The sequence below is a fragment of the Scyliorhinus canicula genome, chromosome 1 (genome assembly GCF_902713615.1).
Source record: "Scyliorhinus canicula chromosome 1, sScyCan1.1, whole genome shotgun sequence".
Lineage (NCBI taxonomy): Eukaryota > Metazoa > Chordata > Chondrichthyes > Carcharhiniformes > Scyliorhinidae > Scyliorhinus > Scyliorhinus canicula.
Genome location: NC_052146.1, coordinates 77,451,791 through 77,472,095, shown reverse-complemented (window position 1 = coordinate 77,472,095; position 20,305 = coordinate 77,451,791). Strand labels below are relative to the sequence as shown.

Genomic DNA, 20,305 nt, shown 5'->3' with positions numbered 1-20,305 from the left:
AAAATGGAGAAGTACGGAGAAGGATGATAATTTTAAAGAGGACACCAACAAATGGAGTGTGTTATGAAATTAGGAAGAATCCAGAACAATGAGTGCTTTTGTAGAAGAGAATTTTAACTATTGGCAATTTAAAATGAGTTTGCAACTCATGTGGGAGAAGTTGAGTAAGTGATTACAAGGAAATCCAGATTACAGAATTTATTTTGATAGGGAGAAGGAATACACACCAGTGCAGATAAAGTGGAAGTGTCACATATCGGATTGGAAGAGGATTTAAGGCTGTACAGTGTGCTGGCGGAACTTTCTGTAAAGGTAGAAATTGTACAAAGCAAAAAAATCAAAGAATCGTTAATGCAGTTTTCAGACGGCTGCTGAATATTAAAAATTTGCAGAAGTGAAGGAAAATACAGTGGAAAGGTAACGGCAACAGGATAGTGTGGGGGAGTGGACCTAAGTAGGGTGCTCTTTCAGAGGGTTAGTGCAGACATGATGGGTCAAATAGCCTCCTTTTGCATTTAGGATTTCTATGATATTTCACTGGATCCCGGGGAATTTCAAAGTGACATCACGGATTGTGACATTCATGGAAAGGAATACAGAGCTCAGGGATCCTTCAGTGAAGGGGAAAAATGAGACTGGATGGATGGGGATACCATGAAGGATGCCAATAAAGGCAGAACTCAGTTGAATTTTTTTTATCCAATATTGGTCATGTGATTGTGACAAAAAATGGCCTTTAGCTCTATCTGGTTTTAAATCATTTGATACCTCTCGTCAAAATGGCATCAACGCGGGCCGGGAGCGGTGCGGCAGGCCCTCTTTTCTCCCCCCCCCCCCCCCCCCCCCCCCCAGCAGCGGGGACCCCCCCCCCCAAAACCAGCAGAGGGGACCCCCCCAACCAGCAGCGGGGACCCCCCCCCAACCAGCAGCGGGGACCCCCCCCCAACCAGCAGCGGGGACCCCCCCCAACCAGCAGCAGGGACACCCCCCCCAACCAGCAGCGGGGACACCCCCCCCCAACCAGCAGTGGGGACACCCCCCCCCTTACCGGCAGCGACCACCGGCCCACTCGCCCCTCCCCCCCCAACTGCAGTGACCACCACGTGGCAAGGACAAAGAGACTCTCTCTCTCTCTCTCCTGGGTGAGTGGGGAGAGAAAACAAAAGAAAAAAAAGAGACTTATATTTCTGTTCTTTTTTTAAACAAACCCAAAAGAAAACTGGTAAAGAGAAAAGGGGTAAAATAAAGGGGTAAAGGAAAGAAGGGGGGAAATAAATTTTTATTTAAAAAAAACAAAATATATAAATATATAATAATAAATAAAATAAAAATAGGGTGCGGAAAAGGGGGAAAAGAAGAACAAGGAGAGAAGAAAAGATGAAGGGGAAGGGGGGGAAAAAAATGCCAGAAGGGAGCCAAGAGAAAGGGGGCACCGGAAGTAGACGGGGCAAAGGGCAAACCAGCTTGGGCGAACGAGTCAACACGCGAAGCAGCGGGAAGGATGTATCGCCGCATCCAAAAGAGCTGGACGGGCGGGCAACCTCTCCCCTGGGGTTAGAGGGGGGCGTGAATTGGAAGGAAGCCTTTGCCGAGGTGGTGAGGGAGCAGCTGCAGGCAATCAAGGCAGAGTTAAAAGCAGACGCAGAGGCCGCAGCACAGGCAGCAGTGACCAGGGCCATGTCATGGGTGCAGCAGGCTCTGACCAGATTGGAGGAGAAAGTGGATGCCCAAGGGAAGATACTGGAAGCCCAGGGGGCAACCATTAAAGAGCTGGAGAAGGCAGCGACTGACGTGAGCGACCGGGTCATGTCCCTGGAGAGGGAAATGGCGAAACTGAGTGCAACACAGGGGAGCCTGAAGGGCAGGGTAGACGATCAGGAGAACAGCTCGAGAAGGCAAAATATTAGGATAGTGGGCCTGCCAGAGGGGATCGAGGGTAGAAATCCCACAACATTCGTGGCTGCGATGCTGGGCTCCTTAGTGGGGCGGGAAACTTTTCCCACCCCACCGGAAATGGACAGAGCTCATCGGTCACTGCGCCCGAAGCCCAAGGAAGGGGAAAAACCGAGAGCAGTTATAACCAAACTGCACCGGTACCGGGATAGGGAGACAATCCTGCGCTGGGCCAAGGAGAATAGAGCCTGCAAATGGAACGGGCACGCCATCCGAATCTACGAGGATCTTGGAGCGGACATAGCTAAGAGACGGGCGGAGTTCAACAGAGCGTAAGCAGCTCTCTACAAGAACAAAGTACGTTTTGGTATGCTGTACCCAGCAAAACTCTGGGTCACATACCAAAACAAGGAATATTTCTTTACAGCCCCTGCCGAGGCGAATAGATTCGTCGAGGAGCACGGGCTGGAAAAACGCCATGGGAAGTAGGGACGAGGGGCCCATGGCAAGGAGAAACGTCATGCCGATGGGGGGGTGGGGAGGGGTGAGGCAAAGCCAGCCCCCTCCCCCCTGGCAGGAACACCCAGAACGAAAAACAACCCAATGCCCAAGGGCCCGCTCCAGGTGGGAGGCCAGGCCCCGGCACGAGGGAACGGGAGTACTGGAGAGGGGAGAGGAGAAGCGGGACAGCAACCTCCGAGAGGGGAGCCACCGTGCTAGCAGGAAAGCTAGCGACGGGGGCGCGCAACAGAGCAGGGCCGCAGCGCACCCCCAACAGGGGGGAAGGCGCCAGGCAGGGGAGGGGGGGGATCACCCATCAAAGGTGGGAGAGCAAATGGGGACAGGAATGGGGGAGAGAGGGGCAATGGAGGGGTATACAGGGGAGGGGGGAAAAGGGATAGAGCGGGGGGGGGGGGCACTCGGGGGGCGAGAGACCAGGGAGGGGAAATGCAGGGACGAAGGGACAAAAGAGGCCAGAAAGGGAATAGGGCCACAAAGTGCCACGGACAAGGGCTCGAAACAGGGAACCGCTGCAAGCACCCACCCAGTACGGTCTGTGGGTGAAGGGGCCCCCCGGAGTGCAGGGGACTACCCGCGTGGCGGACACACAGTGGACGGCCATGGCGGGTGTCCCCGGGACAAGGGGGAACCCCGGAGCGCAGGGACCCGACCGCATGGGTAGAGCAGTGATAGTGGACATCCTGGACGGCCCCCTAACAAAGGGAAACCCCAGAGGGCAGGGGCGCGTCCACCGGACAAATATGGTTAACCCCATAGGAGCAAGGGGGCAGAAGCCCCCCACCAGAATAGTCACCTGGAACGTAAGGGGACTTAACGGCCCAGTGAAGAGATCTAGAGTCCTCACCCACCTTAGAAACATGAGGGCCGACATAGTCATCCTCCAAGAGACGCACCTGAGGGAGCAGGACCAACTGCGGGTAAGAAAGGGCTGGGTGGGACAAACCTATCATTCCTGTTATGGGGCAAGGGCCAGGGGGGTGGCGATCCTGATTGGCAAGAGGACAATGTTTAGGGCGACAAAGATGGTTATGGACCCAGGGGCACGGTATGTCATGGTCAGCGGGGCCCTGGATGGGGCGCCGGTAGTTCTAGTTAACGTGTACGCGCCCAACTGGGACGACACGAGCTTCATCCAAAAGACCATGGCAGAAATCCCGGACATAGCGACGCACCGACTAATCATGGGGGGGGACTTCAACTGTGTACAGGACCCAAAGACGGACAGATCAAACCCCAGAACGGGGAAAACCTCAAACATGGCAAGGGAACTCAGTCACTATATGGAGCAGATGGGAGCAGTGGACCCCTGGAGATTCGCCCATCCGGGGGAGAAAGAATTCTCTTTCTTCTCCCCAGTACACAATGTGTACACCAGAATTGACTTCTTTGTGGTGGGGAAAACGGTGCTTCCAGGGATAGACAAGGTGGAATATTCCGCAATTGTGATATCAGACCACGCCCCACACTACATGGACGTGCGGCTGGAGACGGGAAGGGCCCAGCGCCCCACATGGAGGCTGGACGGTGCCTTACTAGCTGACAAGGCCTTCAGCGAAAGGATAGCGCGGGCCATAGCGGAATACACGGAGAACAACCAAAACGGGGAGGTCTCATCCTCCACGTTCTGGGAAGCGCTTAAGGCCGTACTAAGAGGGGAAATCATTGCCTACAAAGCGCAAAGAGATAGGGAGGAAAGGGTGGCTAGGCAGAAGCTGGTCGACTCCATACTGGAGGTAGACCGTAAATACTCCGAGGCCCCGACCGTAGAGCTCCTGGCGGAGAGAAAAGAATTACAAAGGAACTTTGACCTGCTCTCCACCAGGAAAGCAGTACACCAACTCCGCCAGGCACGCGGGGCCCTGTACGAACACGGAGACAAAGCCAGCCGCCTGTTGGCACACCAGCTGAGAAAGCAGGCAGCCAGCAGGGAAATTGCGCAAATCAGAGGTACCAGAGGCACATGGGAAACAGAACCAGAGAGGATTAACGAAACCTTCAAGGCCTTCTACCAAGAGCTATACACCTCGGAGCCCCCAACGGGGAAGGCTGGGATGAACCGGTTTCTTGATGGACTGGACATACCAGTCGTGGGAGAGGGCAGAAAACGGGATCTGGAAGCACCACTAGCACTGGGAGAGATCATGGACAGTATCAGCTCCATGCAGACGGGGAAGGCGCCGGGACCGGACGGATTCCCGGCGGACTTCTACAAAAAATTCGCGACAGCGCTGGCCCCGCACCTGCGGGAGATGTTCACAGACTCGCTAGCTAGGGGCACACTGCCACCCACGTTAGCACAGGCCTCAATCTCGCTGATACCCAAGAAAGACAAAGACCCAACGGAATGTGGGTCATACAGACCCATATCTCTGCTGAACGCAGACGCCAAAATACTGGCCAAAATCCTAGCCAAAAGGCTAGAAGACTGTGTACCTGAGGTGGTCACAGAGGACCAGACGGGCTTCGTCAAAAGTAGACAGCTTACTGCGAACATCAGGCGCCTGCTGAACGTGATAATGACCCCCTCCGGGGAGAGAACACAAGAGGTGATCGTCTCCCTGGACGCAGAAAAGGCCTTCGACAGAGTCGAATGGAAATACCTCATAGAGGTACTGGAGCGGTTCGGGCTTGGAACAGGGTTCACCGCTTGGGTAAAGCTCCTATACAACGCTCCCATGGCGAGTGTACGGACCAACAATACCAACTCCCAATACTTCCAGCTGCACAGGGGCACCAGACAAGGATGCCCACTGTCCCCGCTGCTGTTCGCACTAGCAATCGAACCGCTAGCAATCGCGCTCAGGGCAGCAAAAAATTGGAGGGGGATCCGAAGGGGAGGTAGAGAGCACAGAGTCTCACTCTATGCGGATGATCTGCTCCTCTATATCTCGGACCCACAAAGCAGCATGGACGGAATCATAGCGCTCCTGAAAGAGTTTGGAGCCTTCTCGGGCTACAAACTCAACATGAGCAAAAGTGAGATCTTCCCAGTACACCCGCAAGGGGGGGGGGGGCAGCACTAAAGGGCCTGCCGTTCAAACAAGCCCGGAATAAATTCCGCTACCTGGGGATCCAAATAGCCCATGACTGGAAAGGGATCCACAAATGGAACCTCACCAGCCTGACGGAGGAAGTTAAAAAGGACCTGCAAAGATGGAACACACTCCCACTCTCCCTCGCGGGGAGAGTCCAGACGATCAAAATGAACGTACTGCCCAGGTTCCTTTTCCTGTTTAGATCCATTCCGATCTACATCCCCAAGGCCTTTTTCAAAGCGCTGGACAAACATATCATGGCGTTCGTATGGGGGGGTAAAAATGCTAGGATCCCAAAGAAGGCCATACAAAAAACAAAATCCAGGGGGGGGCTAGCCCTCCCGAATCTACAATTCTACCACTGGGCGGCAACAGCCGAGCGAGTAAGGGGATGGATCCAGGAGCCAGAAGCCGAGTGGGTGCGTGCGGAGGAGGCCTCCTGCATGGGAACCTCCCTCCGGGCCCTCACCACGGCAGCACTCCCATCCCCACCCAAAAAACACTCCACCAGCCCAGTGGTGACAGCCACCCTCCAATCCTGGAACCAACTGCGGCAGCAATTTGGCCTGTACAAAATGTCGGCCAAGGCTCCCATCTGCAACAACCATAGGTTCAAACCAGCACTGATCGACGCCACCTTCAAAAGGTGGATGCAGGACGGGGGGACACTGACAGTCAGGGACCTATACACGGACGACAGGATCGCAACACTGGACGAACTGACAGAGAAATTTCAGCTAGCTGGGGGGAACGAGCTACGGTACCTGCAGCTCAAAAACTTCCTACGAAAGGAGACAATGACGTACCCACAACCGCCACGACAGACACTATTGGAAGACCTACTGGACGCAAGTATCCTAGAGAAAGGGAACTGTAGTGACATGTATGACCGACTGGTAGACAGGGACGACACCGTACTGGACGCAACAAGAAGGAAATGGGAGGACGACCTGGGGATGGAGATAGGGTGGGGACTCTGGAGCGAAGCACTGCATAGGGTCAACTCAACCTCCACGTGCGCAAGGCTCAGCCTGACGCAACTAAAAGTGGTACATAGAGCCCACTTAACGAGAAACCGTATGAGTAGGTTCTTCCCGGAGGTGGAGGACAAATGTGAGCGGTGCCAGAGAGGCCTGGCCAACCACGCCCACATGTTCTGGTCTTGCCCCAGACTTGTGGAGTACTGGACAGCCTTCTTCGAGGCTATGTCCAAAGTGGTGGGGGTGAGGGTGGAGCCATGCCCGATAGTGGCGGTCTTCGGGGTTTCAGACCAGCCAGATCTATTCCTGGGGAGGAGGGCGGACGCCCTTGCCTTTGCCTCCCTGATTGCCCGCCGTAGAATCCTGTTTGGCTGGCGGTCAGCAGCACCACCCAGAGCTGCAGACTGGCTGTCCGACCTCTCGGAATCTCTCCAAATGGAGAAAATCAAATTCGCCATCCGAGGGTCGGACGACGGCTTCCACAGAACGTGGGAGCCATTCATGCAACTGTTCCGGGACCTGTTTGTGGCCAACGTACATGAGGAAGAATAGTCGGGTGGCCAAGAACCAGGGGAAAATGGGCGGGAATCGGGGGAAGGTAGCCGGGGGGAGGGGGGGGGGGGGGGGGGGGGCTACGGGCTCGGTATGGGGGTTTGATGGCAAGCCAAGGCCCAAAACCAAACTATAAATAAATGCCTATAAACATGTGCCTCGGCCATATTGGGGAATGTAAAATATGTATGCTGGCTAAAGGGGGCGGCCACAATTATTGTTATGAAGATGCTTACCTGTAAATATTCATGTTAAATTTTTGTGTTTTCCTTTTTTTTTTTCTCTCTCTCTCTAATAACTTGTAATTTGTCATATATAAAATATGAAAACTCAATAAAAAAACATTTAAAAAAAAAAATGGCATCAACCATCTCTGTTACTGGGATGTCCTGAAGTAGTTCATAAACAATAAAATACTTTAAAGTCTGGAAACTGTTCTGTAGGCAAACAATTTGTGCACCAGATTGCACAAACAGCAAATGAGATGAATGATCAGTTTGCTGTTCTTGGTGGTGTCGCTTGTGAGACCTCCGACAATGCAATGGCACACACTCAGCACTGCACCAAAGTGTTAGGATAGGTTATATGCTCAAATCCTGGAGTGGGGCTAGAACCCACAGCCTGTTAACTCAAGAGGTGAGAATACTACCAACTGAGCGAAGTTGACACCAATATCAACTGAGCCAAGCATGAACTGGCAAGGAGGAAGGAAAAGGCACAACACACAAGCATGGGCATGAAAGAAAACCAATAGAGTTAGCACAAAATGTTACAGGAGGAGGAGATAAGTATCTGCAGGGGCATACAAGTCTCAATAGAGATGAGAATTTTTCCTTAAATGCACATGGAAAGCACCATTTTGATACAGGAACCAAGTTCAGGCAAAGCACAGATCGCAACAAAATGGTCCAAGTGAGGAAAACCTTAGTGACAACACCCAAACATTTCCAGGTATTAGAAGAAGAAATTAACTATATCATTTCAGCATCAAAACAATATTATGCCAAACTGCTCATTGTAAGAAGTCTTACAACACCAGGTTAAAGTCCAACTGCTCATTAACACTGGATCCCCCTTTGTCAGCAGAGACATGTCAGGACATCTTTAAAACAAAGTCGTGACCTCGCCTGGGCTGCATATGGACTTGCTTCAATTTCTCAGGAATAGGTGCTACAATGAAATTCAGTGATTCATCACCACACTCGGTCCTGGAGAGGCCAAACTGAGTGTCAGTGAGCAGGTTATTGAGTGAGTGCTGCTTGATAGCACTATTGATGACACCTTCTATCACTTTACTGATGATTGACAGGAGACTGATGGGATGGTAATTGGCAGGATTGGAGTTGTTCTGCTTTTTATGGGCAGGTGAAACCTGGGAAATTTTTCACTTTGTTGGCTAGATGCCAGAGTTGTAACAGTCTTAGAACAGTTTGGTTAGAAGCACAGCTAGCTCTGGAGCTCAGATTTTCATTGTTACTGCCATGATGTTGTCAGGGCCCACAGTCTTTGCAGCCAATACTTTCAGCCATTTTGCTATATCGCATGAAGTGAATCAAATTGGCTGATACTGACACCTGTGACAGCAAGGAACAAGATGGATCATCCTTTTACAAACCTATGGTCAGCAAGTGAAATTAGATACAGCAACGGTCAAGCACCTATAATAGAATAGGTAAAGCGTCAGGATCTTTTAGTCCTAGCTGAAGATGATTGCAAACACTTCATCCTTGTAATTTTGTACTGACCTGCCGTGTTCTCCCATTATTGAGTGAAGTCTCCTCCTGTGTTAATTCTTCACCATTATTCATGGCTGGATGTGACAGGACGGCAGAGCTTACATCTTGTCTATTGGTTCTTAGTTGTGTGTAGTCCTCTGTTAAGTTTCACCAGATTTGTGTGTCAGTTTTAAGTATGCCTGGCAATGCTCTCCTGCACTCTTCATTGAATCAAAGTTGGCCCCTCGGCTTCAATGAGAGATAAGCCAGGCCATGATGTTAACAAAAATATATATTTTTCCTATAAATTTAGAGTGTCCAATTCATTTTTTCCAATTAAGGGCCAGTTTAGCGTGGCCAATCTACCTACCCTGCACATCTTTGGGTTGTGGGGGAAAAACCCACGCAAACACGGGGAGAATGTGCAAACTCCGCACAGACAGTGACCCAGAGCCGGGATTGAACCTGTGATCTCGGCGCCGTGAAGCAGCAGTGTTAAAAATTGTGTTGAATACAATTCTGCTGTTGCTCAATAGTGCCTCCTGGATGCCCAGTTTTGAGTTGCTCCATCTGTTCTGATTATAGCCCATTTAGCACAGTGGTAGTGCCACGCAATATGATGCAGAGTGTCTCTACTGTAAAGACAGGACTTTGTCTGCACCAGGACTGGATGGTGGTCACTGCTAACAACACTGACATGGACAGATGCATCTGTGACAAGTAGATGGTGAGGACAAGGTCAGGTTATAATTCTCACTACTTGATACAGGCCCTGCAGTTATGTCCTTTAGCCAGCTCAGTCAGTAGTGGTATCACAGAGTCATTCTTGGTGATGGACATTGAAATCTCCCACCCAGAGTATGTTCCACATAGATAGTTTTTGAACCATTTATGGTGTGTTTGAGGGGGGACATTTTATGGATATTACAGGTGTTGAAAAGCTTCCACATGGCAAAATCATAGAAACAGAGAAAGTGGGAGCAGAAATAGGCCATTCTGCCCCTCGAGCCTGCTCCACTGTTCAACATGACCGTGAATAATCTTCTATCTCAATGCCATACTCCCCATACCCCTTGATGCCTTTAGTCTAGGGATCTATCTATTTCCTTATTAAATATGCTCGGTGACTTGACGTCCTCAGCCTTATGGTAGAGAATTCACAAATTCAACACTGAGTGAAGAAATTTCTCCTCATCTAATCCTAAATTACCTACCTCATAGCCTGAAACTGTGACCCTTGATCTCACCACCATCCCACTTCCCAGGGGAAACATCATCCCTGCATCCAGTCTGTCCAGCTCTGTTACAATTTTCTCTGTTTCAAAGAGATCCCTCTCATTGTTCTACACTCGTGAATACAGGCTGAGTCAAACAAATCTCTCCTCAAATGACAATTCTGCCATCCCAGGAATCAGTCTGGTGAACCTTAGGTAAGGAGGCCAAAACTGCACCAAAATACTCCAAATGTGATTTCACCAAGGCTCTGTAAAGCTGTACGAAACATCATGCTTCAGTACTCAATCCTTTTACAATAAAAGCCAACATACCATTTGCGTTGCTAACTGCTTGCTGCACCTGCATGCTTGCTTTCAGTACAAGGACACCCAGGTCCATTTGTACATCAGTATTTCCCAATCTATCACCATTCAAATAATACTCTGTCATTCTGTTTTTCCTACCAATGTGGATAACTTCACACTTATCTGCATTATATTGCATCTGCCATGGATTTGCCTACTCAACTTGTCTAAATCGCCTTGAAGTCTCTTTACATACTCCTCACCACTCGCATTGCCATCTCGTTTTTGTTTCATCAGCAAACTTGGAAATATTGTTTTTGGTTTCCTCATCCAAATCATTGATATATATATATATATATTGTGAATCGCCAGGGCCCAAGCACTGACCCTGCTGTATCTCACTAGTCACCATCTGCCACTCCAAAAAAAGATCCATTTATTCCTATGTTTCCTGACGACTGAACACTTCTCAATTCATGCCAAAATATTATCCTCTGTCCCATGTTCTTTAATGTTGCACACCAACCTCTTAAGTGGGACTTCATAAAAAACTTTCTGAAAATCCAAATACATTACATCCACGTTTCTAGCTTATCTATTCTATTACTTGTGTCCTCAAAAAAACTTGAGTACAAAGAAGAAAGAAACGTACAGCACAGGAACAGGCCCTTCGGCCCTCCAAGCCTGCACCGACCATGCTGCCTGCCTAAACTAAAACCTTCTACACTTCCGGGGTCTGAATCCCTCTATTCCCATCCTATTCATGTATTTGTCAAAATGCCCCTTAAACATCACTATCGTCCCTGCTTCCACCACTATTGTCCCTGCTTCTATTCCGCCCCCTCCCACCATTATCTCACCTTCTCCTCGTTCATCGCCCAATAATAATGCAACAATTTCGGGAGCGCCAAACTCCCTTCCCTCTGCAACAAAGCCCTCATTACCCTTAGCACATTCCCTGCACACACAAATTCCAAGATTAGCACATCCACCTTCCGAAAATAGGTCTGGGGAGAAAAATCAGAAGGAACTGAAACACAAACAGGAATCTTGGCAGCATGTTCATTTTCACCACCTGCACCCTCACCACCAATGTCAGGTACAGCGTATCGCACCTTTTAAGGTCCCCCTTGATCTCCTCCACCAACCCCGTCAGGTTCCACCAATGCATTGTGGCCTACTCATGCCTTACCTGGATCCTCAGGTACCAAAACCGTTCCCTTCCACCTTAAATGGGAGAGCCCCCATGTTCACCCCCCCCCCCCCCTCCCCCCACACAACCCCCACAGCTCCGCAGCATTCCCTGGAAACAGCTGACTTTTCCCTATGTTCAATTTATAACCTGAAAAAGCCCCAAGATATTCAGCAAGCCCATGATTCTGCCCATGCTCTCCAAAGGATCCGACACTAACAACACCAGGTCATCGGCGTACAAAACACCCGGTGCTCCTGCCCCCTCTCACAATCCCCTGCCACTCAACCGAGTCCCGAAGTGCCATCGCCAAGGGCCCAATCACCAACGCAAACAATGGCGGCGAAAGCAGGCACCCCTGCCTCAACGATCCAAAATACCCTGCGTTTATTCTATTCATTCGCACACTTGGCATGGGGGACGCATACAACAACCAAACCCACGACACAAACCTCGGACCAAACCCAAATCTCCCCAGGGATTTGAAACAAATACCTCCACTCTACCCAATCAAAGGCTTTGTCCCCGTCCATGGACACCATTACCTCTGGCACTCAACCCCCTGATGGGGTCATAATTACATTCAGCGACCTCCTAATGGTAATAGAGAGCTGCCTCCACTTCACAAATCCATTTGGTTCTCCGAAACCACCTCCAGCACACACCCCTCCAACCTTCTGGCCAATACCTTTGCCCAGACTTTCATGTCATGTAATTAGCAGCGAGATGGGTCTACAGGACCCGCACTCCAATCGATCCTTCCCCTTTTTTGTGATCAGTGAAATTGACGCCTGTGCCAACATAGCTGGCAACTCCTCCGTTTTACTAAACATACCCAAAAGGTAGGGGCCAACTCCGTCATGAACTGCTATCCAGCCCGGTGCCTTCCCTAACTGCATCATGCCAATACACTCTATCATCTCCTTGAGCCCTAACAGTGCCTCCAGTGCCTGTCTCTTCCCATCCGCCAGAAAGTCCAGCCCATCCAAAAACCAACTCATTTCACCCCTCCCCCCCTCCTCTCCGGATCTGACACCATCTGTCCCCCCCCCCGAAGATTTTTCCTCAACACTGCCTGACACTGCAGCTGGTGGGCCAGCATGCAACTCGCTGTTTCCTCATCCGCATACTGCATCACCCCCCTCATCCGCCATAGCTGACCCACCACCCTATCAACCGGTCAAACTACCCCTGCAACTTCTTACTTTCCGCCAACAACTCCTTCATGGGGGCCATAGAATACCTCCTATCCACCTCCACGATCTTGTCTAATAGTCACCGATGCTCCTCCCTCCTCATCCTATCCTTATTGGCCTTGAACAAAACAATTTCCCCCTGGACCACCACTTTAAAGTCCTCCCAAAACGTGGCTGCCGATACCTCCCCATTCTAATTGAGCTCAACATAATTCTTAATTGCCACTCTCACCTTCCCACAGAATTTCTTGCCTGGCAAAAGCTCCAAATCCAACCTCCACTTGGCCTCTGCACATGACCCGAACAAAGTCTCACATCTAGCAAGTACGGAGCACGGTCCGAAATCACTATTGCACCCCTTCCACCACATCAGCACCGCCCGGCTCACCACAAAAAAGACAATCCTGGAATAAACCCCAGACACATGCGAGAAAAAGGAATACTCCCTCTCTCCCAGCTGCCCAAACCTGATGGATGCTGATCCACCATCGCTGTCCTCTCCATAAACCCTACCAGCTCTCGCGCCATTCTCGACCCCCCCATTGACCTAGGGCTCGACCTATCCACTCTCGGCTCCAATACACAATTGAAATGCACCATGCCCGTAATCAGCTGGTGAGAGTCCAAGTCCAGGATTCCCCGCCCCCCCCGATAGCCTCTTCACGAATCTGGCATCATCTCAATTGGTCGCATACCCCACTCACTATCACACACCTCCCTATTGGGTCCCACACTTCCCTGGCCCCCCTAAACCCCGTTTTCTTGCTCAACAATACGGCAAACCCTCTCGATATTGAGTCAAACTCCGACACTTGCCCCACCCACCCCTTCCTCATTTGTCCCACCCACCCGGAGATGCATCTCCAGCAAGAAAGTCACCTCTGCTCTCAAACTCTTCAAGTGCGCGAACACCCGCCACTGTTTAACCAGCCCATTTAGGCCGCGGGAATTCATGCCACGATTCTCACTAGAGCCTTCCGCCTCCTCTCCCCCCTACAGTCTATCATCATTGCCTTTAGGCTCTGCTCCCCCATCCCCACTCTGAATCTGGCCTACCCAAGATGCCCCCCCCCCACCCCATCCATGACCAAACTTATGCACCATAACTGCCATGTCGGGCAGCACGGTGGCCCAGTGGTTAGCACAACCGCCTCACGGCGCTGAGGTCCCAGGTTCAATCCCGGCTCTGGGTCACTGTCCGTGTGGAGTTTGCACATTCTCCCCGTGTCTGCGTGGGTTTCGCCCCCACAACCCAAAAATGTGCAGAGTAGGTGGATTGGCCACGCTAAATTGCCCCTTAATTGGAAAAAATAATTGGGTAATCTAAATTTATTAAAAAAAATTTTTAAAAAATAAAAAAATAACTTCGATGTCACCTTTCGTTCCTCCCCTCCCCTCCCGCTCTCCACACTGGCTAACTACTGCAGCACCCCACCTCACTTCCGTTTACTAGCATCCTTCCCAGCATGGTGACTCCCACCTGAATGCCCCCCCCTTCCTCATAACTCACCAACTACCCCCCCACCTATCTGACCTGCAACCACACCCTCTTCTCTCCAAACCGCATCCCCGCCCCAACTGTGGCAGAGATAATACTTCCACCCAAGGTAATACTTCCCTTCAGCCCTCCCCCAGCTTATGATCCTTAATAAAGCATTCGTCTCCTCCAGCGTCCCAAGTAATATTCCCAGCCCTCAAACATTTTTTAAAATTTTTTATTAATTCTTCGGTGTGGGCATCATTGGCTGGGTCAGCATTTGTTGCCTGTCCCTAATAGTCCTGGAACTGAGTAGCAACTGCATCACTGTGTGGGTCTGAAGTCACATGTAGGCCAGACTGGGCAGATGTCCTTCCCTGAATGAACCAGATGGTTTTTTAATGAAAATCGGCAATGGTTTCATGGTCAAGGTCACCATTAGGCTTTTAATTCCAGATTTTTATTGAATTCAAATTTCACCAGTTGCCATGGTGGAATTCGAACCCAGGACCTCAGAGCATTACTCGGGGTCTCTGGATTACTAGTCTAGCTGCATTACCACTACTCCACCACCTCCCTCAAGTTACCCAAAGTCTGGCTGGGTACAGCATCCCAAACCAAATCTGGCACCGATACAGTACTGCCTTGAACTTTTTGAACCCTGCCCATCTCCTGGCCAGCTCCGCTCCAATGTCCTGATAGAATCGGATTTGATTTCCTTCCCACTCACAATCCCGCCGTACTCTCGCCCACCTCAGACTTTTTTCTTTGTCCTGGAACTTGTGCATACGCACAATCACCACCTGGAGATCTTTTCGACTTGATAGAAGTATTCAAGATCCTGAGGTGTATGGACAGGGCAAATAGTGAGAATCTATTCCCTCTCAAGAGTACTGGAGGTCACAGATTTAAAATAATGGTCAAAAGGAGTAGAAGTGATGTAAGGAAATTTTCTTTCACTCAAGAAGGTGGCTGGAGTCCGGAACAAACTTCTTGAGAGGGTGGTTGGAGGTAGGTTTGATTGAGCTGTTCAAAAGGGAATTGGATTGCTAGCTGAAAGGGAAGAATGTGCAAGGTTACAAGGTGCAAGGCAGGGTAGTGGGACATGGTAAAGTGCTCTTTCAGAGAGCCAGTGCAGACTCAATGGGCCGAATAGCCTACTACTACATTGTAAATATTCTGTGATAATAATCACCAGGAGGAAAGGGAATGCTTGGTAATTGGCATCTTATTAGGGGGTCCACTCCTTAGTAGGGCAAGGCCTGGCAGAGCAGCACCAGCTGCCCGCCAAGAGAGGAGGGAGAGTTGGCATCCTTACCCAATCTTGATAAGGATCGCCCTCCTTCTCTAGACCTCCTCCACCAGGACCTTCAGTGCCCGGTCTGAAAACCTATCTGCCTTCTCCCACACTGCCGGAGCCAACTTGAACCATACCACTGTGAATCAGCCAGTGCATCCCACTCCTTCAGTGAAAGTGGGTGTGTAGAGGCCACATATACTGCTTCATGAAAATTGTGACTAATCAGCACTGGAGTGCTCCACCTGGTGTCTGCTTTAGCACCTCCAGGCAAATTCAGATGATAGCAATTACAATCAAAATAGTGTGCTAAAACTAAACTTTTAAATAGGCATATCTTACAAGCACAGCATCCGTTTAGCAGCTGTATTTGCTCTTCCATTAAAATATCACCCCCCTCCCTAAGAATGTTTTAGTGATTGACAGAAACAGAGGAAAAACAAATCAAGGGAATATGATTAGAGTTAGTCATTCCAGTGACAAAACAATGGGCTAAGTAAGTGGCCACCTCCTTTGGTGCCGTACTTTCTCCTGATTTTATAATGAGCACCGCATCCCTCCATGACCAGTCACTGCCACCGCGCAACCCCCCCACATTGTAATTCTGTTGGGCTGTATCAACACCACAAACCTGGTTGAGGGCAGCATTGCTATTAAACTATTGCAATAGGAGAGCAAAACAGAGCAATAACTGATGATGTTTTAACTCTTCAGAGCCATGTTGCCATTGATTTAAAATCAACCCAAAAGGATCGATAGCTGAATTTAACACCTCATCTCTCACCCAATCGCTTCAAAATGGCCAACAGCAATTGATAAAATATTACACAAGCAAAAAATGGTAATTCTCTTCAAAGTGCTGAGTTTTGAAATGAACACTAGTAGGGCAGTGTAAGAAGCTGCACACACATGAACACAGAATCTCAAATCAGCCACTAATAGTTCTAAAGGTGAAATTCCTATTCCACTTATTCTGACATCAATGTATCAATGGTTCATGATCTTATCCTTTTTCACACTCCTTCATAGTCCTTCTATCATCCACAACCCTTCACTCACACAGTTTATCATCTCAAACAGCTATTTATGAAAACTGAATAAGGTTTGCCGAAAGTAAGGATGACATTCACTTACCTTGTGTGTTTTACTATATATATACAGATAAGCCAATCTGTAGAGACTCTTGTAGTGCTGAGGAAATCGACTGAGACACAGATGCAGGGCTCTAATACACTGTTCAGTCAGGACTCGACGCTGCTCCTCTTCATCTCCGGGCAGGCTCTGAGGGAGATCCTCCAATCTGTAAGTGTCTTTCATCTCTCCTGGCGGATCAGTGACTTTCTTTTTTGAGTCGCACAGAGATGAGGAGGTGGCCCTGGTGGGAGTAACATTAATAGCGCTAATGGTACTAGTTTGACACTGCGACTCTGTGTGCAATTTTGCTCCTGCTTGTTCCGCCAATCTCAAAGCCAAAGCATCGATTCCTTCGGTAATCTCCACACTGCCTCCTCTACAAAGCTCAGAGCAGATACGTCCCACGGAGTCCTCTTCCTCCAGCTTCCTATAATTCTCCCTGGACAGCACAGCTGCCTCCACAGGTACCCTGTGAGTTGTGCGCTCTGCCAATCTCAAAGTTAAAGCATCTATAGCTTCTGTGATCTCCACACTGCCTCCTTTACAATGGTCAGAAGAAACTCGAGCCACTAAATCCTCTTCTTCCAGTTTTCCATGGCTCTCCGTGGACAACACAGTAGCCTCCACAGTTGAAGAAGACGAGGGGCTACCTTTCCCAGAGTGGATCTTCCTACTGCTGTCCTGAGAGCTGGCTGCATCTGTGAAGATGTCCTGCGTTGAGTTAGAATCAGAGAGCACCAAAATCACACTGTCCTGACTTCTCTCTGGGAAAATAAACAAAAACAATTATTTCAGACACATTAATGTATTGCATATTCAGTGTTATAGAAACAGAAGAACTTGCAGAAATCCTTTGATACATAACAAAACTTTGGTTAGATGGTACTCAACTATACCCAGATATGTTGTAGAAAACATCAATCAAATTCTGTGACCCCAACCAGCTGCTTATTATATAGTCTTGGCTACTTCAGGGCCAGTTCTCGTGTTCACACTACTAGTGTTTCTAAACAAGACCAGACAAAGCTCTTTCTGCTGCAGCCCAATGTGCTGTAAATCAGTTTGAAGAATAAATATTAGCCAGGACACGAGGGAGAGCACCCATATTCTTCTTTGAAATAGTATCATGGATCTTTTATGTCGCCTGTGGGAGACAAACAGGGCCTCGATTTAACTTCTCATCTGAAAGACGGCATCTTTGTGCAGTACTGGGTCAGCTCGCCAGCCCCTTGCTAACAAGGGAGCAGCAGTTAAACTGATCCTGCACGGCCAATCCCACTCAGCACGCAGCCATGCCGCCGAGACGACCAGCCCCACGATTGGACGATGCCGGCCTGGGCAAACTACTGGAAGCGGTAGAGGCCAGACTGGATGCCCTGTTCCCCCGAGGGTCACGGAGGGTCAGCCACTGTCGCCTGGGAGGAAGTAGCAGTCGCAGTCAGCTCGGGGAGCCAAACGGGAGTTGTTAATGCCATACAGACTGACCTATTCCTCCCACTGACCACATGTCGATTATCCTTCAGCCTATGGCACCGGCCCATCAGAGTACCCCCCCCACCCCCAGATAGTGGTCAAGCTTCTGGAGCACATTCTGATGAGCACCACACAGTTGCAGATGTACATCAGGTGGAGGCAGGAATGTCCAGGCGAGACAGGAGTCAGAGGTCTACTGGATCCCAGGACCCATGTGGGTCCCAGTCAGATGCTGATCCTCCTGAACAGGTATGCCGGAGAAGATGCAGACAATAGAGTGCGGCTGTGAGATTTAGAGCGGGATGTCAGCCATACTCCAGCAGGTCCACAGCCGATTGGAGGAGTCCAAGAGACTATGGGCGCAGGAGATTGGGGCAGGGGGGTGGGGGGGGGGGGGGGGAAGCAGAGTAATGGGGGAAGGGGGAATCATGGACAAGGCCATGACTTATGTGAAGCGTGCGAGGATGAGGGTCACCCTGGTCCTCCGGCTTTGCCATTGCCGCCCGTCCTCCATCCTCAGGTTGTCCTGCGGGTCCTCCCCGGGCTTGTCCTCCAGCCCTTCTTGGTCCGCCGCCTACTTGTCCTCCTTCTCGGAGGTGGCCACATGTTCTTCCCCCTCCACCTCATTGCCCTGCTGCTGTGCTATGTTGTTGAGGACACAGCAAACCATCACAAAGCGGGCGACCTTCTGCAGGGTGTACTATAATGCATCACCAGAGCAGCTGAGGCATTGGAACCGCATTTTGAGCAGTCAATTCACTGCTCAATGACAGACCGGGTGGCCGCATAGGCCACATTATATCAGGTCTCCGCATCAATCACTGGCCTCCGTACAGGCGTCATTAGCCAGGTCCTAATCGGGTACCCCTTATCCCCCAAGAACCTACTGACTTCACAGTCCCCCAAACCCATACAGCCTGTATCCATATCCATCCAAAATCCACGCCCAAGACCTTTCTTCTAAATCCATCATTTCAGCTTCTGCCTGCCCTGAAATAATTTCTACCTGCCTTGACCCTATTTTTTCTCCCCTAGTCCAGTCTCTTTCCATCTACATTTGTGATTCTTCTGATGTCCTACTTCATTTCAACAATTTCAAGTTTCTTTCCCCAAAGCACCTCCTTTTCACTATGGACACTCAATCCTTCTTCACATCCATCCCACCAGAATAGTCTGAGGGTTCTCTACTTCTGCCCTGAATAGTCCTCATCCACCACCACCTGACTTAACTTGTTTTCTCATTGAACAATTTCTGCTTTACATTGTCTCACATCCTCCAAAAGGTGTGGCTATGGGTATCTGCATTGGCCCATCTTTTTGTGGGGTACGTGGAAAATTTCTTGTTCCAGTCCTGTTTTTTCTGGTACAATGACGACTTTAATGGTGCCATTTTCTGCTCTTGTCCGGTTCTGGAAAGATTAATCACTTTTGCTTCCAATTTCCACTATTCTCTCACCGTAACATGGGGCGGGATTCTCCCGAGGGGGGAGAATCGGCGCGGCTCCAGTCGGGGGCTTCTCTATGCCGCCCGCCCCCCGGCGATTCTCTGCCCAGGATAGGCCAAGAGGCCGTACAAAAAAAACCTGAGTCCCGCCAGCGCCGTTCTAACCTGGTCTTACCCGGCGGGACCTCGGCGTGAATGGATCCGGGGGTGGCTCCGCTGTGGTCTGGCCCGCGATCCGGGCCTACCGATCTGCGGGCTGGCCTCTCGGGCTGGAGGCCTCTGTTGTTCCGCGCCAACCACTGTAGCTCTATGCCATGTTGAGTCGCGACCGGCGCGGAGAAGGGAGCCATTGCGCATGCGCGGCAATCGCACCGGTCGCACTGTGCATGTGCAGACCTGCCACGCCCAACTGATGCCGGGATCGCCAGCTGGAGCGTCGTGGGTCACTCCAGTGCCGAGCTGGCGCCCTGTAGGGGTCAGAATCGCTGCTCCTGAGGGCATGTTGACGCCATTGTGAAACGCGACGGCGTTTACGACGGCATCAACACTTAGCCTCAAGATCACAGAATCCCGCCCCCTGTCTATCTCAATAGAGGGGGGGGGGGAGAGAAGAGAGGGAGCTCGGATCACAAAGAAGGTCCTACAGAAAACAAAATCCAGGTGACGGCTAGCCCTCATTGGGCAGTGACAGCGGAAAGAGTGATGGGATGGATAAAGGAGCCAGAAGCCGAGTGAATGTGTGCGGTGGAGGCCTCCTGCAAGGGGACTTCTCTCTGGGCTCTCGCCATGGCGATATTCCCATCCCCACCCAAGAAACACTCCAGCAACCCAGTGGTGGAAACCATCCTACAGACCTGGAAGCAACTACGGCAGCA

At 50.3% G+C, this 20,305-nt stretch overlaps 1 protein-coding gene across 4 annotated transcripts in view; it reads right to left on the bottom strand.

Annotated features, from left to right (window-relative positions):
- The window catches only part of cabin1 (calcineurin binding protein 1), a 696,151-nt gene that overhangs the window by 480,455 nt on the left and 195,391 nt on the right, over positions 1 to 20,305 (bottom strand). For all 4 annotated transcript variants that reach the window (XM_038793568.1, XM_038793562.1, XM_038793549.1 and 1 more), the window contains one exon: positions 16,514 to 17,277. In XM_038793568.1, the coding sequence (XP_038649496.1) occupies positions 16,514 to 17,277 (764 nt within the window). The remainder of the gene's footprint in view (positions 1 to 16,513; positions 17,278 to 20,305) is intronic.